This window comes from Panicum virgatum, chromosome 1K, assembly GCF_016808335.1.
Source record: "Panicum virgatum strain AP13 chromosome 1K, P.virgatum_v5, whole genome shotgun sequence".
Taxonomy (NCBI): Eukaryota; Viridiplantae; Streptophyta; class Magnoliopsida; order Poales; family Poaceae; genus Panicum; species Panicum virgatum.
In genome coordinates, this window is record NC_053136.1 from 28,809,968 (window position 1) to 28,837,036 (window position 27,069).

Here is a 27,069-nt window from a genome sequence, read left to right on the forward strand (position 1 = left end):
TGTCAACAATGCAACACCTGTGATAACTTCGTTAATCTCAAGGTCTGCCAACTCAATCACCCGTGGGTAGAGTTGTGTTCTGTAAGTGTGCATGCGTGTATTAGGCTTACCATGTTTAAAGACAAATGTGTTAATTGCACTGTCGCGTCGATCACCCTGCTCACGACACTCTGGATCTTTGTGCTTTGTCTTCTAACCAAATAACAGGGCCCAATGTATGTTTCTTCAGGGCAAGAAAGCACCTTAGCTTTCGATAGTAAAGAAAAGCGAAACAAAGCATAGATAATTGAACAAAATATCAATTGCGCTCGCTTTCACTACCGGATGCACTGTACCAATCGAGAGCCAGCCAGACCTGTATGCCTGCCTCTCAATCAGCTCTCATGCTAAACAAGAGTGCCTCGCCTGCAAATCAAGCTGCCTCTCCCACCTCCACACTTGCTGGAAACGTCCCCATAATCTCTGATCTCAGCTGCATCAGCAATCTACCTAAGTAATTCAAACCTTCGCCCTCACGCCCACCGCCCCAAAATAAATCATGGGGCGATGCCTCAACAAGAACTGAGCCAGCCGTCGACAACAACATATTAGTCAGACCAGGGTAGGTTGAAAATTTGTGTTTGATAGCTCTGTACATCACATCAATTTTTGTAGTCTCCCAGTCTATCCGTACCTGAAAAGCAAAGGTAATTTAAAATAATAGTACAGTTTACATAAACAAGCAAGTGTGTGAAAATAAATAAGTTATACATAGTTTTGCTATGTTTACATGCATAGCAAAAGCTATGTATCTAACAAAGCTAAAACAAACTAAAATTTGGAACGGAGGTAGTACTAGTCATTGTTAAAATGTAAAGTGTACTAATAATAACTGACAAGCCATGTCTTTTAAAAGACGAGGTAATTGCTGGCATATAGGGTAATAGGACCTATGCCCCTACAGCTAATCCCTGTAAATACAGCGTGGAGATATTTTGCAACAAGCAATCCATAGTGTAGTGAACTTCAACAGGTGGAAAGTATGTATAATGAAAGTCCCAGCGCGATGCCATAATTTTGCTCTTAAATTAGCTAGTGCATAATGTAATTGGTAAAACATTTATAACCTATAAAGTAAGGTTCAATAAGTAAATTTTGATGGCATTATAATGGACTTGTCAGACAGAAGCATCATTGTTTTCAAGTGTGGTTATGTTATTAGATTTGCAAATAATGCTTTTACAAGTACCAAATGGTAAGTGGAGGTGCTGAAGCTGATACTAGATACATAAGCACCTCTTTCTAGAATATCTTTCATCAGAAGGATAATAACATGTTTTGTTAGGGTACACTAATCAAGAGGTCCCTTCATCTCTTCCCACTACAGTCAGGTACAATGAAAGCATAATATTCAGACATACCAGTTCAGGGAACTGCTTTTGTCGGGTCCTTCCTATTCTAGCAGCCTCTTCAGGACTCTTTGCCAGCTTTATTTCATGGACAATGGTTCTTGCTTGAGGATTGTCGACACCAACAAATTTATGAGCCTGAAAAATAAATTATGGGTTTATAGACAGTCCAAACGATGACAGAGCACCATTATAAAGAAAATGGTGCTGCATTTTGTCCAAGAATTCCTTCCCATAGCAAAGCAGATAGGCACACACACATAGTAACAAAGAAAAGAAGACAAACCTGGTAATAGTGTTCCACTGTTGGCCACATGAAAGAATCTCCATTTTCATCAGGCATGTGAATTGGATGAGAAGAAAAGTTAGAGAAAGCCCCAAAGGTATCCCAAGTCTTATAGAAGGAAATAATATTTGTTTCATATGGAGAAATTTCTGGATCAACCGAGGGTATTTCGTCCATAGATGGTATAACAGGTGAAAGATCGGGAATGGGTTGGATATATCCACTCATGAGCATGTCCCTGTCGATCTGCATTTTTACAAGAAAATCTATTTACTATGTCACAAGAAAAATCCCAAGTCTTATTTACAAGAAGAGCTGTGTGTTAGAGGGGGGAAAAATGGGCACTGATAGAGGAGAAATACTGGGAGAGAGTTGCAAAATAAAATGCATATTAATAAAATTGTGATATAGGTCTATTAGTTTCACTGATATCCCTAGAGTGAAATGTATCTAGACTAGAACAAGAGCTAACCTGCTCGTATGAGTGATCAATTAAATTAATCGCCTGGGTCATTTGACTCATCCCTAATTCACCAACTGGCGTTGGTGCATTTAATCCCCCAATTATTTTTGGAGCCATAAATACACAGACCTGCCAAAGGATGCAAATTCACGATTGTAAGTTATGATCTATATCTACTACATAACAATCGCATGATGAAATGAAGTGAAATTCAAATAAATATAAGAAAACCAATAAACAATAATAGTGGATCTGATGATATTCAGCATGCAAAAAAATGGTGAGCCTTCAGATACTCACATGTGATTTGAAAATAAGATATGTAAATAACAAAAGAAGAAATCTATTTTATCCATCCAATCATATACTATTTATCTGGTTTCATATTTCATTCCATTGATTTGCTAAATATAAATTATAAGTTACCATTAAAACCAGGAAACAACTAACTTAACGCAGCAAATGGACACAAGCATTATAAAAAATTTAGCAAGAAAGGTTTACCTTATGAATAACACTCGCAGATATAGCAGAAGCTGCTAAGGTCCCACCACATTCCCATAATACAGAAAGATAACCACGATCGTAACAATATGACATAACATCTCTAGGATTCAGCATGTCAAATTCTACTACTTCAACACCCTTCCTAGCAAGCTTCTTTTGAAAATCTCTCCGAGCACCTCTCTGAGTCGCAACAATTGTATAGGCATCATTAACATTCCATAGATTTGCTTCCTCAGGAAGGTTAAGAGACTGTGACATCACTATACGAACTGGAACGTGCCCCTCAACATGCCTTGCAGTTAATCGAGGATCTACAAGACAACCAAAAGACTTCTCTATATGAGCGAACACTATAAACTGCAGTTAATAGAATTTTGAATTATGTGGTTGCTACCATCAAAGCGCACTGTATTTCCACCAACAATAACAGCGTCACTTCTGCCACGCAATTCAAATACACGCCCTCTGGATGCTTTGCCACTGATCCAAGAAGCATGTCCACTACTTGCCGCTATTTTTCCTGACCATTAATAAAAGTGAAAAGAGATATAAGTTGAATGGTATCAATCAGTCATATATATTTATAATTATGTCAACAAATCTTAACAAGTTGAATAACAACATATGTCTCACCGTCTGCAGTAATAGCATACTTCAGAACAGAGAAAGGGACATGAAAAGCAGCTCTGTAAAGTATTGGAGCATTTACAATGAGGCATGACTTCAGAGCTTCCTATAGTTCACAACATAAAAGTTAACAAACTGGTTAAATACACAATTGTAATACTTTATTTATCTGACCCACTTATTAGAGTACCATATAAAACGAACCAAAACAGACAGTTTTATTTATCCTTATTATAGTTGCCCAAAGTCATACTCTTAACTGTAAATATAAAAATAGGGTATCCTATGTCACATTCAAATTACTCAACACCTAGAGAAAATAAATCTAGTGCTAGAGTCTCTATTGAACTTGAATTTTACTACTAAACATTGACAAATCAATAGATGTATTCATAATTTATTTTCATCCCATAGTAAACCTTTAGAGGTTTCATAACATAATGCTAGTGCCAAATTCATGAGATCAGAACTCATTTAGAAAATTGGATATTGTTAACAAAATGCATGATTAAATCGTGGTTGCACATATGCCGGAGTCAACAATGGATACTAAAGCTCTAAGAAATCAAACAATGAGGGAGAAAAATATGCCAAGAGTCACCTCAAACAATATATTCTGCAGATCCTCCCCAACAACATCAACTTGAATGCCTTCACTTAGTAATGCTTGGATTGCCTTCCCTCTCAAGTGCTTCAAGGGATGCCTAAGACCCACCACAACTCTTGTAATTCCTGCCTACTAAAATAATTAGCATACTGCGTATACATTGAGGAAGACAAATCAAGTTTATGTCAGTGTCTTAGACTAACTCTGGTATTCATGCAATAAAACAACAACAAGAGTGTAGGAAGAAATAATTATGTGTATTCCTCCAAACCCTATAAGGGTGGGTATATAGTAGCTGTACATGAGCCTCTAGATGGACCTTAACACCTGGGCCATATGGGCCACTCACACATATACACCAACACCCCCCGCAATCTGAACTGCTGGCGTAGCGGAGTTCAAGACTGGACAACAAAGAAAGCACACACAGGGTAAACACCCCCCGCAGCCACAACTAGCCACCTGCTACGTTGAGGCTGGAGCGAAACTCCGAGAAAGTCGAGGAGGGGAGACCCTTGGTGAAGATGTCGGCAAACTGGGAGGTGGTCGGGACATGGAGGACCCGAACATCGCCGATAGCGACCCTGTCGCGAACGAAATGCAAGTCGATCTCCACATACTTCGTCCGCTGATGCTGAACGGGGTTGATGGAGAGATACACGGCGCTGACGTTGTCGCAGTAGACGAGCGTGCTCTTGGCGAGCGGGCTATGGAGCTCCGCCAAAAGCTGTCGTAGCCAGGACGCCTCCGCCACGCCGTTAGCGACAGCCGGTACTCCGCCTCGGCACTGTAGCGGGAGACAACCGGCTGTCGCTTGGACGACCAGGAGACAAGGTGGCAGCCCAGAAAGACGGTATAGCCGGAAGTGGAGCGGCGAGTGTCCGGACAGCCAGCCCAGTCAGCGTCGGTGTAGACAACCAGCTCAGCAGAGGGCGAGCGGTGAAGACCCAAGCCAAAGTCAACAGTGCCACGGACTTAGCGAAGGAGACGCTTCAGCGCAGCAAGATGTGACTCCCGGGGATCATGCATATGAAGGCAGACCTGCTGAACGGCATAAGCGAGGTCCGGCCGGGTGAAGGTAAGGTACTGCAAGGCACCGGCAAGACTCCGGTAGGCAGTAGTATCAGCCACGGGATCACCCAGATCAGCAGACAGCTTCGCCTGAGTGTCGACAGGAGTGGAGCATGGCTTGCAATCAGTCATCCCAGCCCGCTCCAGAATATCAAGAGCATACTGCCGCTGGTGAAGGAGAATACCAGACGGGTGAGGCTCAACAGTAACACTCAGGAAGTGGTGGAGCTGACCAAGATTCTTCATAGCAAACTCCTGCTGCAGAGAGGAGATGATGCGCTGAAGCAACTGCTGACTGGAGGCTTTGAGCACAATGTCATCAACATAGAGCAGCAGGTAGGCAGTCTAATCCCCACGGCGATAAATGAACAGAGAAGTGTCAGACTTGGCCTCGGTGAACCCCAAAGTCAGCAAGAACGTGGCAAACCGAGAATACCAAGCCCGAAGAGCCTGCTTTAGACCATAGAGGGACTTGTTGAGCCGGTAGATCATGTCCGGACGACTAGAGTCCACAAATCCCGCGGGCTGACTGCAGTAGACAGTCTCTGACAGAGTGCCATGGAGAAACGCATTCTTCACATCCAGTTGGTGCACTGGCCATGAGCGAGAGAGAGAACGAGCGAGAGAACTGTGCGCACCGTAGCAGGCTTCACCACAGGACTGAAGGTCTCATCGTAGTCCACACCAGGCCGCTGGGTGAAGCCCCGGAGAACCCAGCGAGCCTTGTAGCGGTCCAGTGTGCCATCAGCCCGACGCTTATGCATCCAGATCCACTTGCCAGTGACCACATTGCAACTAGACGGACGCGGCACGAGGTCCTACGTCTGGTTGGCAAGAAGAGCCGCATACTGCTCTTCCATCGCGCGGCGCCAGTGAGGATCCGTCAGGGCGTCGCTGACAGAGGAGGGTACTGGAGAGATCCGCAGCGCTCCCTCGGTGGCGGAGAGTCGCGGGCTGAGAAGCCATCCGCCGAGTCACCGTGGGATGAATATGACGAGGATCCCGATGGATGACTGGCAGGTGGTACACAGCCGGCTCGACTCGCGAGCGAGTCGGCGGAGGCGGCTGCGGCGACGGCTCCGGTGTAGGTGGCGGTGGAGACTCCGCTGCCGGAGTCGGGTCCGGCGCCGGTGCTGGCACCAAGCGACGCCGGTACACCTGCACCGGCTGGGCGTAGCGCGCAGGTGCCATAGGAGGCACCAGAGTCACGCGTGGCGTAGCAGGAGACACCGGGGCCGCGCGTGGCATGACAGGAGGTCCTGAGGCCGCGCGTGGTGCGACAGCAGGCACCGGGGCCGCGCGTGGCGCAGCAGGGATCACCGGAAGCGGTGCCAGTGTACCAGGAGAACCTGCAGGGAAAGAACAGACAGACAAAAGTGGCTGAACCACCAGGTTAGGCGAAAATAGGGACTTCTTCCACTGGAAGACTCGCCCACCTACCGCATTTAATGCGGTAGGTTGAGGCGTGCTCTGCACCCGCTGCACGCGGGGCAGCCTTTTTCAGGCCTCACTGTGGACCGCGTATTACTAAGGTACACAGTGCAGCTGCCTGCGCTGCACCCACGCAGAGCTCGTCTGCCACATTAATTGGATATGACGGCACGACATTTTTCCATCATGCCACCTACGCCGTAACCTACACAGCCGTACAGCTACGTACTCGGGGTCAGGGGAAGGTGTAGAGGAGGTGGAGTAGGGGAAACCCGACTCGTCAAACATAGGGATGGCAATTTTACCCGCGGGTGCGGGTACCCGACCCGATGGGTGAGGGCATGGGCATAAAATTTTACCCACGGGTACGAGTACGGGTATACAATTTTACCCGTGGGTAGAGCACGGGTAAGAATTATTATCCCCGGGTACCCATTGGGTACCCGAAATATGATAATGTAACCTAGCGAACTCATTCATTCTCAAATTGTATGAACTATATAGATTAATAATGAGATTGTGTAACAGATGTGAAATCGATATATTTTGCTTATAGTTTGTAGTGAAGTGTGTGCATCATTATTGCATTTTTTAGATGAAATACTTAGCTACAATTGTGCATTTACTCACATACAACTATAAAACGATGATGCATATAAGAAAAAAATGGTGCAGGATGAACCATTTATTAGTTCTCTATTTAACTAATGCTTTGCATTCACTTGTATAGGCAATAAATTCAAAATAAGCTAGTCTATAGGACCAAATGACTTATTATTTACGCTATCATTAGTAGACCTGACAAATACCTGAAACCCGACCCGTACCCACCGGGTCGGGTACGGGTATAAAATTCTACCCGCTAGACTTCGCGGGTACGAGTATACCTTAGAGTTTCGGGTATCGTCGCGGGCGGGTATTTACTCTACCCGCACCATACCCGACCCGTTGCCATCCCTAGTCAAACACAACGTGTCGGGAGAGGAGGACTCGGCAAGAGGTGAGGTCAAAGCAGCGGTACCCCTTGTGGTCAGGGGAGTAACCAAAAAACACACCGTGTCGAGCGGGGCGCCAGCTTGTGAGGAGCAGTGGCGGAGATGTTAGGATAACATGCACACCGTGTCGAGCGGGGCGCCAGCTTGTGAGGAGCAGTGGCGGAGATGTTAGGATAACATGCACAACCGAAGACACGAAGGTGGTCGTAGTGACGAGGAGTACCGAAAAGAGCGTGGTGTCGAGTGGGAGAAGGGGAAGCAGTGGACGGAAGGCGGTTAAGTAAGTAGGTGGCGGTGTGGAGGCTCTCAGCTCAGAAGCGGGGAGACAGAGGCCTGGATCAGGATGGTGCGTATGACGTCGTTCGTCGTGCGAATCATCCGCTCAGCCTTGCCGTTCTGGGAAGAGGTATACGGACAAAACATACGCAGCTGAACGCCCCGAGAGAGGAAGAAAGAACGGGAGGTGGAGTTGTCGAACTCACGCCCGTTGTCACACTGGACGGTCTTAATGGTGAGGCCGAACTGAGTGGACACCCAGACAAAGAAGTGGAGGAGGGTGGGAAAGGTCTCAGACTTGGCGCGCAAAGGAAAAGTCCAAGAGTAGTGAGAGAAATCATCAACTACCACCAGGTAATATTTACAGTCAGAAATGCTGAGTACAGGAGAAGTCCACAGGTCACAGTGAACAAGATCAAAATCATGCGTCGCATGCGAAAAAGAAGAAAAAGAAAGTCTAACATGACGAGAGATGCTCAGCAGAAGCCCTAGTACAAGCAACATCGGTACTACGACTGAGCTGAGCCAAAACGTCGCGGCCGGGGTGACCAAGCCGACGGTGCCAGGTGGTGGAAGACGGCGTCGCGGCAAAAGCAGCAGAAGAAGTCAAAAGCGGAGCAGCGGAAGCAGGAAGACGAAGGGTGTAAAGGGACCCTGAGCTGTCACATCAGAGGAGCGGACGCCGGGAAGCCGAATCCTTCACAGTAAGACCAGAGGAGTCAAATTCGATGGAACAAGAGTTATCAGCAGTAAACTGGCGAATGGAAAGAAGATTATGAATTATCTGAGGAGCAACAAGAACATTGGGAAGACGGAAAGAACAAGAATCAGAACTCACGGCAGTGACAGGAAGACAAGACCCATCACCAACCATGATGGAAGAAGGGCAAGAGGGATGTGGGGTTCGGATAGAAGAGAAGATACCGGCATCAGGTGTGGTGTGGAAGGAGGCACCCCAGTCGGCGATCCACTCGGTGCTGACCAGCTGTAAGGATCACCGGGGTGTCCGACCCTAGAGGGGGAGGGGGTGAATAGGGTCGCTAATTCGCTTTCTAATCTTAGGGCTCAAACTACTTGCATAAGATAAATCTAACACGTTCTACACATGCTAATTATGATTAAGGTTTATCTATGATACTCTCTACTTACCCCAAAAGACTTGTAACCTTTAGCCAATCCTAATCAAACTAACTAGGAAGTAAAGGCACGCAAGAGAGTAAATGCGAAAACGTAATATGGTAAGTAAAGAGGTAAGGGAGAGAATATGCAAACTCCCGTGAAAACACCAAGACACACGATTTAACGTGGTTCGGTTATGACACCAAGTCCCTCGCTACGTCCACGGTCACTTGTCCAACAAGAACAAGTGTGATGCCGAGTCTCTTCGCTTGATCACCGTCTTGCGTTCGCCACCAAGGCTTCCGGCAAGCAAAGGCTAAGTGACCCCAAGTCACCAAGACAAGGTCACCGCCACCGTCTCTCTCGAAGCGTCATCAACGGCACCGTCTTCACTATCGGAGCTTCTCACCAAGAGGGGTCTCCTTCCCCGCACAAAGTGTCGTTGCCTCTCGACACCAAGTCAGAGGGTCACACGACGAGTACACAAGATGCTTGCCGCAGCAAGGCTTTTACTCAAGCTAGTTCTCTCAAGAACTAAGCCTAATCAAGCACTAAGCGCTCTCATAAGTGTGCTTAACCCTATATGATATACGATAAAGCTTTAAGGTGGTTGGAGAGGATCTTCAACTCTTTTATGCTTCCTTAGTCTCCAGCACTAACAAATGAGGGGTGGGGTGGCATATATATAGCCCAACCCCTCAAACTAGCCGTTGGGAAAAGTCTGACGAAATTCCTTAACGCCGGTTGATCCGACGCTCAGTTTTTGTCATCACCGGATCAACCGGTGAATGCTTTTTCCCAGTAACTAGCCGTTACTGCTTCAACGGCTACTTGATCAATTGTACCGACGCTCTTGAAAAGCACCGTCGGTTTAACCGGTGTATGTAAGCTCAGAAACCCCAAAAAACGGAGTCTCTGGACAACTGCACCGACGCTTGTCTTAAGGCATCGTCGGTTCAACCGACGCCAAACCCTAGCCTCAGCTTCTGGGTCCATTGCACCAACGCCATCATTTTTCTCATCGTCGGTTCATTCGGTGCACTCTGCTGACTGAGTCTTCTCTGAGCTCATTGCACCGGTGTATATAATTTGCCTCACGTCGGTTTAACTGGTGAGTGCAAATTACCTCTGTCTTGGTCCTTTTGACCTGATTTCTTCGGGATTTTGTATCTTTTCATCCCTCGGACCTATAAGCCTGATAATGATCATCTTAACACATATATTAGTCCAAGTGTTGTGTGTGTCATCAATCGCCAAAACATTATATTGAAATATGGCATGAGATGTCATTTTCACTACAATCTCCCCATTTTTGGTGATTGATGACAACACAACTAAAGCAAACAAGATGAATTGCAAGAATATGAAATTGTACCAAATTGAAAAATTAGAAACTACTTAGCTTGCTCGGATTACATTTCAATGCTCATTTTAAAAACCACCGGCATTTGATTAGTCCATAGGACGAAATGCTTCCGGCTTGATAGCAATTGTGAAACAATGGCTTGTGGCCAATGTAAGACAATTGTGTGGTTTGAACCATATGAGCAATGAAAATTTTTTGTACCTTAGTCCATGGGATCATCAAATTGCACTTCTCCCCCATATTGACTAAGTACCTCCCCCTATCACTATACATCCTTTTGCATTGCATTTTCCATTCCTCCCCCTTGCTAATGGCATCATTTACTCCAAACTATTTGCTTACTTCTATGGTACATTTCTCCCCTTTGGCATCAAACACCTAAAAGCTTCATAACCACTAGCAACAAGAAGCATTAGTAGCAAAAGAAATTTATTAGTGATAGTGTTATACCCACTAAATTTGGCATATCTCCCTTTGTTTGAACAAGCTCATCCTTTTTCAAAGCTTGTGTCACCTCCTATCTTGACACCAATTGTGATGCCAATTGTGACTTGTAGGGGCAGTGTTCAAAAGAAATTTGAACTCATGGAGATAGCTCTAGGTGACTACAACAAATAGTACTTGTAAAGCATATTAGTCACACAAACACAAGCTATAGAGTTAGCCCCCCTAAATATGTATATTAGTGTTTGAATCACTCACAAATGTATGCACTTGTATTACACATAGTGGGGATTTAACTTCATAACTTGCTAACACCGATGCTCATATCTCTGCACCATCGGTCTTTCTGATGCCTAGGGTTTGCGGGCCAGCACGCACGCACCTTTTCTCTTATTTTTCTCGCGGGCCCCACACGTCAGTGTCACGATCGTCTTCCTCTCTCCAAATCAAACCGCCACTGCCCCGCTGCGCCCCGCGCCCGTGCTCCACGCCTCCGCCTGCATCGCCGCCGCGCCGTCGCCCGCATCCGCTCCGCACCACCAGCTACGCTCGCGCTACCGCCGTTCCACGCGCGCCCACGCCGCTGTCGCACGCCCTAGCGCCGCCCAGGCCGCGCCGCCGCCAAAACCCTAGCGCTGCTGCCCTAGTGCCGCCGCCGCGCCGCAGCTGCCTCGCGCCGCCACCGCCGCACTCCTCCGACCGCCATCTCCATCTGCCCCGCGCGCAGGCAGTGCCCAGGCACCCCAGGCTCGAGCTCCACCAGGGCTCTGTTCCACCCCGAGCTCTACACATCGGGTGCTCGACAAATTGCTCCTGAGACACTCTTCTCCATTCTTCTTCCGGATCCTCAGGGTATGGCTTGTTTTTAGTTCTACAGTGTGTTGCACTCACTCTAAATCATCTCACACACTTATCTCACACATAGAGCTTCATCTTGTCACATCTTGCTATCACTTGTGCACATTTTCTCTCACATTTAGGAGTATCTCTGCACTTGTTTCACTCTAAGAGCCCATACTAGAAGCAAAATCATTTGAGACACAATGTCATCCCCTAGAAGCACATATTTAGGCTCAATCAAATCCCTGCTTTGCTTAGGATTTCTCTCCTCTAGATAATGTTCTAGTACTATTATATACTTCCCACCTTAATTCCATTATCTTCTATTGATTCTCTATGACAGATGGCAGGAGACAAGAAGGGCAAGGGCAAGCAGGTTGTGCAGCAGAAGAAGAAGCGCACTCATGAGGACCGAGAGAGAGAGAGCAGAGGCAGTTGCAGATGCAGCAGACATGCAGGGTTCGCTTCGGATCAGGGATCCTCAGGCTCAGGGGGAGCCACAGTAGCAGTTACGTCGCTCAGGACGTACTCGTCAGCCAGAGAGCTCAGACCACACCTGAGTCCCGCTCTCGTCCACGGACTCGAGGTGGTGGTACTCTCAGGGCAGCAGGCCGTGACAGTGAGAGAGAGGCAGCTGGACAGGACAGTGATGCAGAGTCAGAGCCACCTCAGGTCGAGCTGTTGGATCTCAGGGGGATACTAGGGCCTCGAGTGAAGAGATTGAGATACGTCACCCCTGAGACGTGGTTTCCTGAGCAGAGGGATTTTGGAGTTGATCGTCGCTTTCACACTCTGCTCCAGGAGTCCTTTTACCACGCTTATTGCCAGATGGACATTAAGATCAGTGAGCACAAGATGCTTCACTGGGTGGCTATGCGTGTGGCAGCCGGTGGAGTACTAGTACTCCCTTTCTTCGAGCACTACGATGGGCTGCCAGCACTACTCATTGAGAGGTCCAGATATATCCGAGAGTGGGTCCGCGTCTTCTACGCTACCCTATTTGTTGAGGAGGACCGACAGTTCATTGATTTCATGTTCCAGGAGAGGCACTATCGTTTGACTCGCGCCAGATTGGCTACCCTGCTTGGAGTTCGGATTGCCGAGGAGCCCCACTACGTGCACTATCAGGCTTATGGCAACACGGTGCCCCCTCGTCGCCCTCATGAGACTCACTTTACGTCTGACGAGGAGGTCAGTGTGCTTTTCCAGCAGCCATTCTTGCCTGGCACTCCTAGGACTCCGGACAGGCTGACTCCCGGGGCACACACTTTCCATCTTGCTCTGAGGAAGAGTTTGCTGTTCAGGATAGGCTATAATGAGGGGATCACAACTCTGCAGCAGTGGCTATTACTGTACATCATGACAGGTCGAGACTTTGACCTTGTCGACTTCTTCACCTGCGAGCTAGAGGACGTGATCATGGATGGGATGACAGTTCACCGTCGCCACCCCTTCGCTCACTAGATCTGCTGGATTCTTGCCCAGCTCAGTCAAAATGCTCATATGGATGAGCTGGCACAGTCGAGGACGCGCTTCGCAGTTTACTCACCTACTACTCCTCGAGAGGCTGCCGCGGCCCGAGAGGCCAGCGCAGAGCACAACAGGTTTTGGATGAGCGAGCCTTGGCTGAGGGCCGAGTTGCAGATGATCCCACGGCATCTGAGGACGCTTCACTCGCCGCTGCAGAGGCCCAGCTCCCGCACTACTTGGTCACTGACTCTGAGGACTCTGAGGATGACGAGGACTACATACCCACTGTTACCGTCCCTCGAGGTGCTCATGATGATGAGGCAGTATCCTCTGGTGCAGCCCGAGTCCCTGCTCCTCCAGTTACCGCTGCTTAGGTCACTCAGCCTAATTCACTCGCTGCTATTCTTCAGAGGCTCTCTGACCAGCAGGACAGATTTGCTGCAGCTCAGCTGAGCATGCAAGCCGAACATGCTCGCCAGCAGGAGGCCCAGACACTTGTGTTTGAGGGAATCCGGCAGCAGCAGGAGGCCATGAGGATACAGCTTCTGCAGCAGTCCCAGATTTAGCAGCAGATGTTCACATTCTTTTCGGGATGCTTCGGACAGCTCTACCATCACACTGGAATGCCTGAGCCTCAGCTCCCTACACCCCAGCAGCTCCAGTTCGACCCCACTGCTCCTGCTCCACCTGTTGGCGGCTTTGTGCAGACACCCTTGGCGTCCTTCCCGATGTCACCTCTTCTTCAGACCGGGTTGTTTGCCAGCCTTGCTCCTACTTCCACTCCTGCTCCACATACTAGTGTCTGAACTGCCGAGCAGCGTGCAGAGTTCCTCAGGCAGCAGCAAGTTCTGCATCAGCTACAGCACCCCTCAGCTCAGTCCCTCACATTCGAGTCACCCTCACAGCTTGAGGTGCTCCGTCCGTCCGTTGTTCGCCCTACTCAGCCAGACATGACTCCCGTGATGGATAAGTCTTTGTGCTGGATGGATAAGGCATAGAGTCATTGCAAGGACCAGGGCATATATTCCTTTAGCATATTTCAGTTTGCTAGGATAGCATCTTGCTAGGACAGTCAGTTTGCTAGGACAGCATCTAGCTTTAGTTCTTTTGACTAGCATCTTAGCATCTTTTGCTGCAGCAAGCTTTGGCTGCCTGCCTTGGCTGCCTATAAGTATGTATCCCCAGCCCCTTGGGTTGGCATGGCTTTGAGTTTGTGAATATGAGAAAACCAGAAAATTGCCCCAAGTTCATTGTCATCCTCTCAGCTCAATGAGAGTTAGAATTGAGCTTCTAACATCTGATATCCGAGCCGTACTTTCCTGTAGGTTGGATATCTCTTGCTCCTCCCCTTCCCAAGCCTCTGTAGCAGCCCAACCACCACCACCAGCAGCTAGCGCAGCAGCAGTAGCAGCTGCACCAGCAGCAGCAGCAGCTGCACCAGCAGCAGCAGCAACTGCACCAGCAGCAGTAGCAGCTGCCCTAGCAACAGCAGCAGTAGCAGCTGCCCCAGCAACAGCAGCAGCAGCAGCTGCCCCAGCAACAGCAGCAGCAGCAGCTGCTCCAGCAACTGCAGCAGCAGCAGCTGCTGCACCAGCCGCTTCTTCCCCGTTCCCTTCCCCCTCTCCACGCAACAGCCCCTTGGAGGCGCGCCATGTCCGACGCACCGTCTCAGCGCTCGGTCGCCTCGAGCGCACGGCGCCAGCGAGACGCCGAGCTCGCCGCGGCAGAGGAGCGCAGGCGAGCGACGGCTCAAGCCGCTGCAGCAGCGGCGAGGGCGGCCAGGCTAGCTGCAGCGGAGCTGGCAGCGGCCAGGGCGGAGGTGGAAGCAGAGGAGGCGGAGGATGCGGCGCGTGCGGCGGAGGTCGAGGTTGAGACCTTGCGCGGCAGCCTCAGCGGCTCCATCGCCGGCGACGCCACCGCCGACGAGGACCTTGAGGAGTTGGAGAGGGAGAGAGCGCGGGAGCGGACCACGCGGTGGGCAGCAGCCCACCCCGGCGGCGATGGCCTGGACGGCGGCGCGCCCGGCGGCGGTCCAGGGGCCCGCGCGCCCGGCGGTGGCCTGGACGGCGGCGCGCCCGGCGACGGTCCAGGGGCCCGTGCGCCCGGCGGCTGCCTGGACGGCGGCGCGCCTGGCGGTGCGCCCGGCGACGGTCCAATGGGTCGCGCACCCGGCGGAGGAGGCCGCGCCCCTGGCGGCGGCGCGCAGGGCGGAGGCGGCGCCCCTGGCGGCGGCCGCCGCGCCCCTGGCGGTGGCGCGCAGGGCGGTGGCGGCGCTCCTGGTTGGGGTGTGCGCGGCGGCGCCCCCGGCTACCACGGCCTCCAGGCGGTGGTCAGGGACGTCGGTCCCGGCGGTGGGTGGCCCACCCTCACCAAGACCAACTACGTCGAGTGGGCCGCAGTCATGGAGGTGAAGCTCCAGGTGCGGCACATGTGGGAGGCAGTCCGGTACGGCGACGTCGGCTACGATGAGGATCGACGGGCGCTAGATGCTCTCATCGCAGCAGCCCCGTCCGAGATGCAGTTCACGCTTTCCAAGAAGCGAACTGCCAAGGAGGCCTGAGACTCCATCGCTGCGGCACGTATCGGCAGCGACCGCGCCCGCAAGACCACTCTCCAGGCACTTCGCAAGGAGTGGGAGAACCTGGCCTTCAAGCCAGGTGAGGATGTTGATGACTTCGCCCTCCGTCTCAACACTCTGCTGCAGAAGGTGGTGCAGTTCGGCGACGACACCTACGACGAGGAGAGAGCCGTCGAGAAGCTCTTCCGCTGCGTCCCCGAGAGGTACAGACAGACCGCTCGCTCGATCGAGTCTCTGCTGGACCTCTCCACCATGACGATCGAGGAGGTGATAGGTCGCCTCAAGGTCGTCGACAGCGACGAGCCACAGCCTCTCTCGGGAGGCATCTCCATCGGTGGGAAGCTCCACCTCACTCAGGAGCAGTGGGAGGCTCGGCGCGGTGACAGGAGGAGGGGGAGCCCTCTTCCTCGACAGGTGGCCGCAAGCGCGGCAAGCCGCGAAAGGGGCGCGGAGGTGCCCAAGCCGGGGCACGAGGGCGCGCCGAGGGTGGCGCCCGCGGAGATGCTCAGGGCGGCGCCGCTGACAGGCCCAAGGCGGCACGAGACGACGCCTGCCACAACTGTGGCAGGCCCGGCCACTGGGCCAGGGACTGCCCGCAGCGGAGGCGTGGGGGCCAAGCCCACGTCGCGGAGGCCCGGCCGGATGACGAGCCGGCTCTGTTCCTACTCCACGGGGACATGGAGCCGCACCCGACGGCACCGCCTGTCACCGCTCTACTCCACCTCGACGAGCCGCGTGCCCGAGTTCTCCTCGGCAACGGCTCCGACGACGACAGGGTCGATGGCTGGTACCTCGACTCCGGCGCCACGCACCACATGACCGGGCGGCGGGAGTTCTTCTCCGACCTGGACGTCGACGTAGGTGGCTCCGTCAGGTTCGGGGACTCCTCCGCCGTGGAGATCAAGGGCGTGGGCTCCGTGATCTTCACCGCCAAGTCCGGAGAGCACCGGATGCTCACCGGAGTCTACTACATCCCGGCGCTGCGGAACTCCATCATCAGCCTTGGGCAGCTCGATGAGAGCGGCTCCCGTGTGGTGATCGACAGCGGGGTCCTCCGCATCTAGGACCACCGTCGCCAGCTTCTCGCCAGGGTGGTTCGAGGGAAGAACCGCCTCTACATCCTCCATGTCGGGGTGGCCCAGCCTCTTTGTCTTGCCGCTCGCAGGGACGACGAGGCATGGCAGTGGCACGAGCGCTTTGGGCACCTCCACTTTGAGGCCCTGAAGCGGCTCGGCGCCAAGGAGATGGTGCGAGGCCTCCCGTGCCTCGACCACGTGGAGAAGCTCTGCGACGTCTGCGTGCTGACGAAGCAGAGGCGGCACTCCTTCCCCCAGCAGGCGAGCTTTCGAGCCAAGGAGCGGCTCGAGCTCGTACACGGGGACTTGTGTGGCCCGGTGACACCGGTCACACCAGGAGGACGGCGCTACTTCCTGCTGCTCGTCGACGACCTCTCCCGCTTCATGTGGGTGATGATCCTCGGCAGCAAGGGAGAGGCTGCGGACGCCATCAGGCGTGCTCAGGCTGCTGCGGAGGCGGAGAGCGGCCGCAAGTTGCGCGTGCTGCGCACCGACAACGGCGGCGAGTTCACGGCGGCCGAGTTCGCGGCGTACTGCGTGGATGAGGGCATCCAGCGCCACTACTCCGCGCCGTACAGCTCGCAGCAGAACGACGTCGTCGAGCGGCGCAACCAGACGGTTGTGGGGATGGCCCGGGCCCTCCTCAAGCAGAGGGGGATGCCGGCTGTCTTCTGGGGAGAGGCGGTGGTGACGGCCGTCTACATCCTCAACCGCTCGCCCACCAAGGCACTCGACGGCATGACGCCGTATGAGGCTTGGCATGGGCGCAAGCCGGCGGTCTCCCACCTGCGGGTCTTCGGCTGCCTCGCGTTCGCCAAGGAGCTTGGCCATATCGGCAAGCTCGACGACAGGAGCACTCCGGGAGTGTTCATCGGCTACGCGGCGGGTTCGAAGGCCTACCGCATTCTCGACCCGGAGACACAGCGTGTGCGCACGGCGCGCGACGTTGTGTTCGACGAAGGGCGAGGATGGGCGTGGGACAAGGCGGTGGACGACGGCTCGGTTCCGACATGCGACGACTTCACCGTCGAGTACGTCCACTTCGAGGGAGCTGGGGGAGTAGGCAGCTCTTCTTCGCCGAGCGTGCCTACCCCGGTCCCCGAGCCTCCACCGACTCCGGCGCCCGCCACACCGGCGGCACCACGCCCTTCCGCTACGACTCCGGCTGCGCCGAGTTCCTCGGCTGCACCACCACAGCCGGCGACGCCGCGCACTCCAGTACCGATAGCTACTCCTCCGGGCCCGTCTACTTCGACACCTGCTCGTGCTGAGCACAGTCCGGTGGAGTTCGCTACTCCGCTCTCTCACGACGAGGAGCGCGTCGACGCGTACCATGACGGCGAGCCGTTGCGGTACCGTACGATGGAGGACCTTCTCGGTGACCAGCCGGTGCCGGGACTGGTGCCTCACGACCTGGAGGCGCAGTTGCACCTCGCGTGCGACGATGGCGAACCTCGGTCTTTCGCAGAGGCCGAGGGACACGCGGCCTGGCGTGCCGCGATGCAGTCGGAGATGGACGCGGTTGAGAAGAACCGCACTTGGGAGCTTGCTGATCTCCCTCGCGGTCACCGCGCGATCACCCTTAAGTGGGTGTTCAAGCTGAAGAGGAATGAGGCCGGCACCGTCGTCAAGCACAAGGCTCGCCTGGTGGCACGAGGTTTCGTGCAGCAGGAGGGAGTCGACTTCGACGATGCCTTCGCCCCCGAGGCACGGATGGAGTACGTGCGACTCCTCCTTGCGCTAGCTGCCCAGGAGGGCTGGCGTGTCCATCACATGGACGTCAAGTCGGCGTTTCTCAACGGCGACTTGAAGGAGGAAGTCTACGTGCACCAGCCGCCGGGGTTTGCGATCCCCGGCAAGGAGGGTAAGGTGCTACGTCTGCGCAAGGCCCTCTATGGCTTGCGGCAGGCCCCGAGGGCGTGGAACGCCAAGCTGGACTCCACGCTCAAGGGGATGGGCTTCGAGCAAAGCCCGCACGAGGCGGCCATCTACCGGCGGGGCAAAGGAGGCAATGCCCTGCTGGTGGGTGTCTACGTCGACGACTTGGTGATCACCGGCACCAAGGATGCGGAGGTGGCAGTGTTCAAGGAGGAGATGAAGGCCACCTTCCAGATGAGCGACTTGGGGCCTCTCTCCTTCTACCTGGGGATCGAGGTGCACCAGGACGACTCCGGGATCACACTTCGACAGACCGCCTACGCCAAGCGCGTCGTCGAGCTCGCTGGGCTCACCGACTGCAACCCAGCCCTCACTCCGATGGAGGAGAGGCTGAAGCTGAGCCGTGACAGCACGGCGGAGGAGGTGGACGCTACTCAGTACCGGCGTCTTGTGGGGAGCCTCCGCTACCTCGCCCACACACGGCCGGACTAGGCGTTCTCCGTCGGCTACGTCAGTCGGTTCATGCAGCGACCGACGACGGAGCACCAGCAGGCCGTGAAGAGGATCATCCGCTATGTTGCGGGGACTCTCGACCACGGTCTCCACTACCCGAGGTGCCCTGGGGCGGCACACTTCGTCGGGTACAGCGACAGCGACCACGCCGGCGACATCGACACCAGCAAGAGTACGAGCGGGATCCTCTTCTTCCTTGGCGAGTGCCTCGTTAGCTGGCAGTCGGTCAAGCAGCAGGTGGTGGCCTTGTCCAGCTGCGAGGCCGAGTACATAGCGGCCTCCACTGCGTCGACTCAGGCGCTCTGGCTCGCTCGACTGCTGGGTGATCTACTCGGCAGAGACATTGGAGCGGTGGAGCTCAGGGTGGACAGCAAGTCCGCCCTGGCCTTGGCGAAGAACCCCGTTTTCCATGAACGGAGCAAGCACATCCGGGTGAGGTACCACTTCATCCGAGGCTGCTTGGAGGACGGGAGCATCAAGGCAAGCTACATCAACACCAAGGACCAGCTTGCAGACCTGCTCACCAAGCCCCTTGGGAGGATCAAGTTCCTTGAGCTCTGCTCCAGGACCGGGATGGTCCAATCCTCCCACAAGACGACGCACAAGACTTAGGGGGAGAATGATGGATAAGTCTTTGTGCTGGATGGATACGGCATAGAGTCCTTGCAAGGACCAGGGCATATATTCCTTTAGCATATTTCAGTTTGCTAGGACAGCATCTTGCTAGGACAGTCAGTTTGCTAGGACAGCATCTAGCTTTAGTTCTTTTGACTAGCATCTTAGCATCTTTTGCTGCAGCAAGCTTTGGCTGCCTGCCTTGGCTGCCTATAAGTATGTATCCCCAGCCCCTTGGGTTGGCATGGCTTTGAGTTTGTGAATATGAGAAAACCAGAAAATTGCCCCAAGTTCATTGTCATCCTCTCAGCTCAATGAGAGTTAGAATTGAGCTTCTAACATCCCGTCACGTCTGCTCCTCCGACGGACTCCACGGTCGTCACTGAGCCAGTTGCTACCTCTACTCCAGCTACTTCTGCTGCTCCGACGACTCCGGTCGAGCAGAAGTCCTCTTCGGGCGACGAAGACTGGACGGACGACGACGCCGACGACTCCGCCACTCAGTTCTCCACCGGACCGAGCATGAAGACCCCGCCTTCTCCAACTCAGGACTAGATTGCCTTCCTTTTTGGTGCTTTGTTGCCAAAGGGGGAGATAGATAGGGGGAGCTTGGTGGTTTGTGGCGTGATTGGATCTTCATGGATTTTGTGTATGGACATGTTATTTGGATATTGTGTATGCTCTGTGTTAACATGTCCCTACATGTGCTTTATTTCTAGTATTGCATGCTTGTTTATCGCTTTCAATTTCATATCTTGTGTATCTCTACTTTGTGTTGTCATCAATCACCAAAAAGGGGGAGATTGAATCGCATCTAGGCCGATAGATGCTAATGGTAAGTTTCGGTGTTTAATGACAACCGTATGCGACTAACGTGTGTTTTGAAGGAAAAATCAATGATTGGATTAGTCTCATATGAAATATGAAAGGAGACCACTCAATTCAAAACAATCATGCGTGCCAAGGACTAAATTTGAAAAATTAAGGATCTTTTTAGTCTCAAGTGTCACAAGGAGATGAAGGACACTTGATTTAACTAGGTTCTATAATTTCTAGTTCTTGACCGTACTATTAAGAGGGGTTCGTGAGTTAGTAGCTTGATTAAAATTGAGTTGGCCTTAGATATCTTGCACACTTGCTCAAAAACAGCCCAATATGGTCAATAGAAGTCAACAACACTTGGAAGAAGAAACAATCGAAGTTACATTCAACTCCAAGTCAATTCAGCTAAAAATCAAGAAAAACTGCAGCACCGGTTTAACCGATGCCTTAGCATCGGTGCATCCGACGCTTGGCGGAAGTTCCGACGCCCCTGTCGGTCTATCTTCTCTGGATACAAGGGGAAATCAAGTCAACAATCTCTATAGCACCGGTTGAACCGATGGTCCCAAGCAAAGCACCGGTGCATTAGATGTACTTTGTTCCAGAGAGCATGTTTTGGTGGACCTCAACTCTTCAGCACCGGTTGAACCGACGCTTAAGAATCAACCATCGGTGCATTGGATGTACTATGTTCCAGAAAGCTTGTTTGAGTTGATCAGGGAAACTCTTCAGCACCGGTTGAACCGATGCCCTTACGGATCATGCACCGGTGCAATGACGCAAGCCTGAATACTGTGTCAGAACCCCCAACGGCTATTATTTGGACACAAAGAGACCGGTTGAACCGATGAATTCAATTTCTCACCCGTCGGTTCTTCCGATGGTCACGATTTTTCTGCAGTGGACTTTCAATGGCTATGTGACCCTCTCCACTCTATATAAGGGCACCCCCTGGCTCATTTGAACTACCTTTGACACATTGAACACCTGAGGCCACCCTTGAGAAGAAGAGAAATTGTTTTAAGCAAAAGAGTGAAGATCTAGTACATTGATTGTGCTTTAACATTGAAGAATTCAATCTTTGCAAGTGTAGCAAGTGTGTTTGAGTTAGGGCCAACTGAGTGTAGGTAAAGTGAAGGCTTAGGAGCTTGTTACTCTTGGTGTTTGACGGCACCTAGCCGGTCTCGGTGATCGGGAGGTTCTTGGTGAGCTCTTGGAGTTTGTGGGAGCCCCAAGACAAGAAGCTTGTACACGGTGTGAAGCTCGCCGTTCCGGAGATGGAGAAGGAGCATTCTTAGTGATCACTTGCTCCTTGGTGAAGCAAGAGAGCTATACCCTTGTGTGGGTGCTCCAACGTGGATTAGGGGAGAGCGTCAACTCCTCGATACCACGGAAAAAATCCGGTTGTCTCGTGTCTCTTACTTTTATTTCAAGCAATTAAATCTATTTGCTGTTGTTCTTGCTTTTGATTGCTTGTAGATTGACTAGGACAACTTGCTTGGTAGTGTGATCTCTTGCTTATGTTTTGATCTTGCTAGTGTGCCTCCATCTAGATAAAATGATCATGATAGAGTGTTTACCTACCTAAGGACCTTTTTGATAGCGTGCTCTAGTGACTAGGTTTCAAATTTGTAGATTGGGCAATACTAGTCTAGGTAGAAATTTGAAAAAGTCACAATTCAACCCCCCTTCTTGGGCATCGATTCTTTCACCAGCGGTGTCAGCCCCATGGTGCTGAAGGACTGCGCCAGCGCGGCCTGGTCCCACTCCCCAGGCCAGGTCGGTGACTGGCTGGGCTGAGCAGGTGGAGTCCAGGACGGCGCGAACAGGGGAGCAGCACCGGTGAACATGGCCGCCGGCTGGAGCTGAGGACGAGCCCCCCCCCCCCCCGACCCTGAAACGGCCACATCGAGATGCGCCCTGACCATGGGTTGCTGAAGGATGGCCAAAGCGTACCTCCAAGGGCAGGGGCAGGAGCGAGAGCCGGAACCAGAGTCGGCGCGCCCCGACGGCCCCCACCACCACCACCACCGGTACCAGAACCTCCAGAAGCACCACCACCACCCCGTCCCCCCCCGCCCCCCCCCCCCCCACCTCCGGTCTGCCCGATGGGAGGAGCACCAAGGAGGGAGGTGGCAGGAGAGGCGGAGGAAGCCAGTGGAGCAGCCACGAGCGCGGTGGAGGTGGACGAGGACGATCCGATCGTGAGACCTCTGGTGATCTCCTCGAGAACGAAGTCGTCCCGGACCTGCAGGAAGGAGGGGAAGGGCCTCTAGTGGGTGATCCATGTCCGCAGGTAGTCATAGGTGCTGCTCAGACCCCGCAGGACATTGAGCACCAAGACCCGATCGGGCACCGGACACCCGAGGTCGTGAAGAGCATCAGCCATGCCCTTCATCCTCCTGCAGAACTCACCAACGGAGAGGTCCCTCTGCTCGAAAGTGCGGAAGGAGGCGTCGAGCTGGAGAGCGCGGAACTCGGCGTTGCCGAGGAACTGCCCCTCGAGCGCCAGCCAGGCCTGTCGCGCGGTGCCGCCGTGAGTCCTGACGATGTCCTGAAGTTCAAGGGAGATGGTCCCAAAGATCCAGGACATGGCGACGCTGTCGAGGCGCAGCCACACGACGTCCCACATCTCGATCGGCGTGTCGAGGAGGAAGTGGTCGTCGAGGGCGTAGCGGCGGAGGGCGAGGAGGACCTGGTCCCGCCAACGTCCGTAGGAGGAGGACGTGAGGTCGAGGAGGACGGTGACCAGGGCCCTGATGTTCTGGACGCCGGCGGCCTGGAGGTGGAGCTGGGCGACCTATGTTACCCGGATACTTGGATACGGATACGCGATACGTCGATACTCCGATATGTCATTATTCCAAAAACACTGATACGGGGATACGCGAATATATATATATAATATATATATAAATGTTCCAGACTAGTTCAAAACGACCATATTTCATGGTATGATAATATAAAAATAGTATGCAAATGATAAATCTAATTGTTATGTGGTAGAGCTCCTGCAGTATCAGATGGATCGAGAGCCCCTATATCATCTAGCATACTCTCTATGGCTGGTTCATCCAGCGAGAGTTGAGCTTGCTGAAGAAAATCAGCACCACTCCCTAGCATACTCCCTAGCTGAATTGTTGCCTGACGAAGGAACAGCACCTGCAGTACCAGCAGCAGTGCTGGATGCAGATGGATCTGACGCACCAATTTCACTCGCCATTGATCAGATTGGAGTAGGGGGAGGATGATCGAGGAGAGGTGGACTGGGCGTCGGGCGATGGTGATGTGAGATGGCGATGGTGCAATTGGCGGCTACGTGGAAAACGACGAAGGGATGCGTGGAGAGAGGGTCTCACGTGTATAGATGGTGTATTTACACGGTGAATGAGGGGTTAGGGTTTTGAGGTGTCGGGAAAGAATCGGAAAGGTGTCGACAAAGTATCGATATTATTTTATTTATTTAAATATTATTAAAATATCCGATACTTGTCCGACAAGTATCAGAGGAGTATCGGTATCCCGTAAGTATCGGAGGAGTATCGGTATCTGATATGTGGGCGTTCGCAAGTATCCGCGCATCGTAGGGCGACCATGGGGTCGGTCGGGTCGAGCCGGGGTCCAGAACCAGAGGGCGGGGCCTGGTGGGAAGAAGAGGCACCGTGCTCGAGGAAGGGGACGACGGGCTGCTTGCCGGAGGAGACAAGGAGGTAGTGCTCCGCCTCGGCGACCCGGCGAGCGAGATTGTCGGCCGCGGAGCGCTCGCGCTCCCAAGCGAGGGCAACCAGACGGACCCGCTCCTGGGCCGCCGCAGCCTCGGACTTGGCGGCGAGAAGGGCCGCGGCGAGAGCGGCGGCGGCCGTAGCAGCACCGGCGGCGATCTGCTGCCCGCGGAAGGCAGCGGCGGCATAGGGCGCATCCGCGTGAGGCATCCCGAGCGCAGGCCAAGGAGAAGAGGAGGCAGCAGCCACGGCCGCGCCAGCGCCCGCGCCTTGGGCAATGGCGGCAGCGGCGGCGGCAGCGGCCCTGGCTGCGGCGGCGGCCTCCGCGCCAGCCGCAGCAGCGGCGGCTGCGGCGTCATCCACCGGCGGCCCGGGAGGCGGCTGCAGCAGCGGCTGCAGGGGGCCCGCGGCCCTGGCGGCAGCAGCAGCCCCGGAGGCCCCCGCGCCCCCCGCTCCCGCGGCGGCGGCGGCAGCAGGGTCAGGCAGGGGTGTGACCAGGGCGGCGGCGGGCGGCCAGGGCCATGCGGCCAGAGGAGGGGAGGAAGAAGAGGAGGCGGCGGTGGGAAGGGGAGGGAAAGAGGAGCGGGGAGGCGGCGCCGGCGGCCGGCCAGCCATAGCGGGGGCGGCGGCGGGTAGAGGGGGAGGGAGAGAGAGCTAGAGCTAGAGCTAGCTGATACCATGTAGAAAGGAATAATTGTGTGTATTCCTCCAAACCATACAAGGGTGGGTATATAGTAGCTGTACATGGACCTCTATATGGGCCTTAACACCTGGGCCATATGGGCCACTCACACATATACACCAACAAAGAGATCATGTGGACAAACGCAAAATCAGTCAAGCACAGCACCAAAAAGGCTCATTTGGACAAATGCAAAAGCAGTAATCACCGAAAACAAAATTATGTATGAAAAAGCGACTCCAGCTTGTCCACGTCGTAATCATCTTTGCTAAAAGCCTTAAACAGACTGCTCTGCAAGGTACATTGGTGCTCACCGGCTGAGACAAGACCATAAGATGATTGTCCATACATTCCCTCATGATTAACTTTATGTATAAAGCCGCAAAATTCACACTATGTATTGATATTTGTGGGCCATGATCTAGGTATTATACTAGAAAGATTTTAATGTTAGCCCAAACTGATTCAATGAAATGTGAAAATTGCAGAAATTTTAAGTGCAACAGATGGCAAATTTGGAGAAACAGATGGGAACGAGGGATAGCAAAGGCGATTCCGTCGAGCACCTGGACGAGCGTTCTGACGGCGGTGCTATCCCCGTAGCAGTCCCCGGGCTCGAGGTTGAGGTACGCCGTGGCGCCGCGCGCGTGCTCGCCGGCCTCCTGTGCGGCGAGGAGCTCGGCGCACGGCGTCCCCTGCGCGTAGAGGAACCCCTCGCCGACCACCAAGGAATCGGCGCTGTTTGTCTCGCTCCGGGGCCGCGCGATGACGCAACCGAAGTTGGGGTGCGGGGATGTGAGCCCCGCGGAGCGGTCGGCCACGTCGGCGGCGCGGTGGAGGAGGAGGGCGTCACGCGCGTGGGAGGAGTGGGAAGCGGGCACGGAGGCGGCGGCGGCCGCACGTGGGGCGGCCACGTGGCAGCGCGTGCTGAGGGCGAGGTGGATGAAGGAAGGGGCGGTGGCAGCCGGAGCCGGAGCGGGAGCGGCGACGCCGAGCGGCGGCGGCGGCATGTTTCGCGGGTGTGGTGGGGCCTGGGTTTGTGCGGCGTCGACGTTCGATGTTTTGCGGGTGTGGGCTGGGTGGTTATAATGTATAGGGCCCGTCTGTTTATTTGAGTCATTCTACATAATTTTGAAAAAAAATAAAATTCTATATCTTATCCATGAGTTTAACCATTTTCCTATAACTCTATCCGGATCTTGAAACTATCCTCTCAGACTGCAAAAATGCAATTTGTAATAAAGCTTGTTTGGATGGACTAAAGTTGGATGCTAAAATTCAGCACAAATTAGCGGAGGCGTCTATTTCTAGCGCGTGTCCCGGTGCATTTGACTCCTCGAAATATTACCAAAACTAAATACGGTGGGAACCAAGAGAAAATAGAGGAGTTAAAAAACAGTAAGTACAAGGCTCATGATTACTTGGATCCATTATGTCGGTACCCTGCAGCTGGGAAACCCACTCCTACTGTGCCAAGACTCGCGTAGTTATCTGTAACTGCGCCCTAATGAGCTGAGCAACCGGACCCCTGGGGTCCGACTCCATCTCACCGGACCAACGGTCCCGGACCCGCTTCCCGCTTGGGGACGGGTCCGGTGTCACCACGTGTCCCAGAGGTGGAAATGCTCAGCACCTGTGACGGCAGACCCGGACCCCCGCAGGTGGGTCCGGGACCTCCACGTGCTTATCCGGACCCTCGTGAGCTCTCGGCTCAGCTAGCTGCTCGGGAGGGGTCCGGAGCCGCCACGTGTCACGCAGACACGGGCGCGGGCGCAAGCCTTCCGCAGGAAGCTCCCTCACCCGCCCGCATTAAGTGCGAGTGGTTGAGGCAGGCTCTGCTGCCTCTGGGCACGGGGCAGTTTTTGTCAGTCCACACTGTGGATCGCCAGTTACCGAGGCGGCTCGTCAGTTACCAAGACAAGCATTAAAGACTCAGCGCCGCGCGCATGGGCGACGAGTTATGATGACCAGCTACTGACTGAAGCAACAGTACACGCTGCTATAGTGGACTGAGTCAGTAGTTCGGCGCTTCATCATGACCTCGACGCGCGGCTGTAGAGGCTAGACTCTACTCTGACAGGACAGCTCAAGACCATCGCTGGTCAGAAGCTACGCACGGAAGCCGACGACAAGATCTCCGGATCTGAGGCATTGAAGGCCAAAGTGTAGTTTATAATACATCGCCGGATCCACATGTCGGGGCCCCGCTCAGTGTACGTGCTCTCCTTGGACATATAAAAGGGAGAGCACGCCCGAAGCACACACAGACTCACGCTGGGCTCAGCACCAGAGT

General features: G+C 53.5%; 1 protein-coding gene across 1 annotated transcript; it reads right to left on the reverse strand.

The window, feature by feature from the left end:
* Positions 1 to 25,838, reverse strand: LOC120701484 (riboflavin biosynthesis protein PYRR, chloroplastic-like). The gene is made up of 9 exons (XM_039985510.1): positions 25,343 to 25,838; positions 3,873 to 4,007; positions 3,278 to 3,377; positions 3,039 to 3,164; positions 2,642 to 2,955; positions 2,147 to 2,266; positions 1,675 to 1,920; positions 1,401 to 1,526; positions 1 to 673 (listed from the first exon to the last, which is right to left on the reverse strand). Exons 1-9 carry the CDS (start codon positions 25,784 to 25,786, stop codon positions 413 to 415), a joined length of 1,872 nt encoding a protein of 623 aa, XP_039841444.1. The 5' UTR covers positions 25,787 to 25,838; the 3' UTR covers positions 1 to 412.
* Between the last annotated feature and the right edge of the window lie 1,231 nt (positions 25,839 to 27,069).

Coding starts and splice junctions, on each gene's coding strand:
- LOC120701484 (XM_039985510.1), bottom strand. CDS start 25,786: ATGCCGCCGCCGCCGCTCGGCGTCGCCGCTCCCGCTCCGGCTCCGGCT. Junction 2,267..2,641: donor CTGCGAGTGTTATTCATAAG/GTAAACCTTTCT, acceptor ATCCTTTGGCAG/GTCTGTGTATTTATGGCTCC. Junction 1,527..1,674: donor CAGTGGAACACTATTACCAG/GTTTGTCTTCTT, acceptor TTTATTTTTCAG/GCTCATAAATTTGTTGGTGT.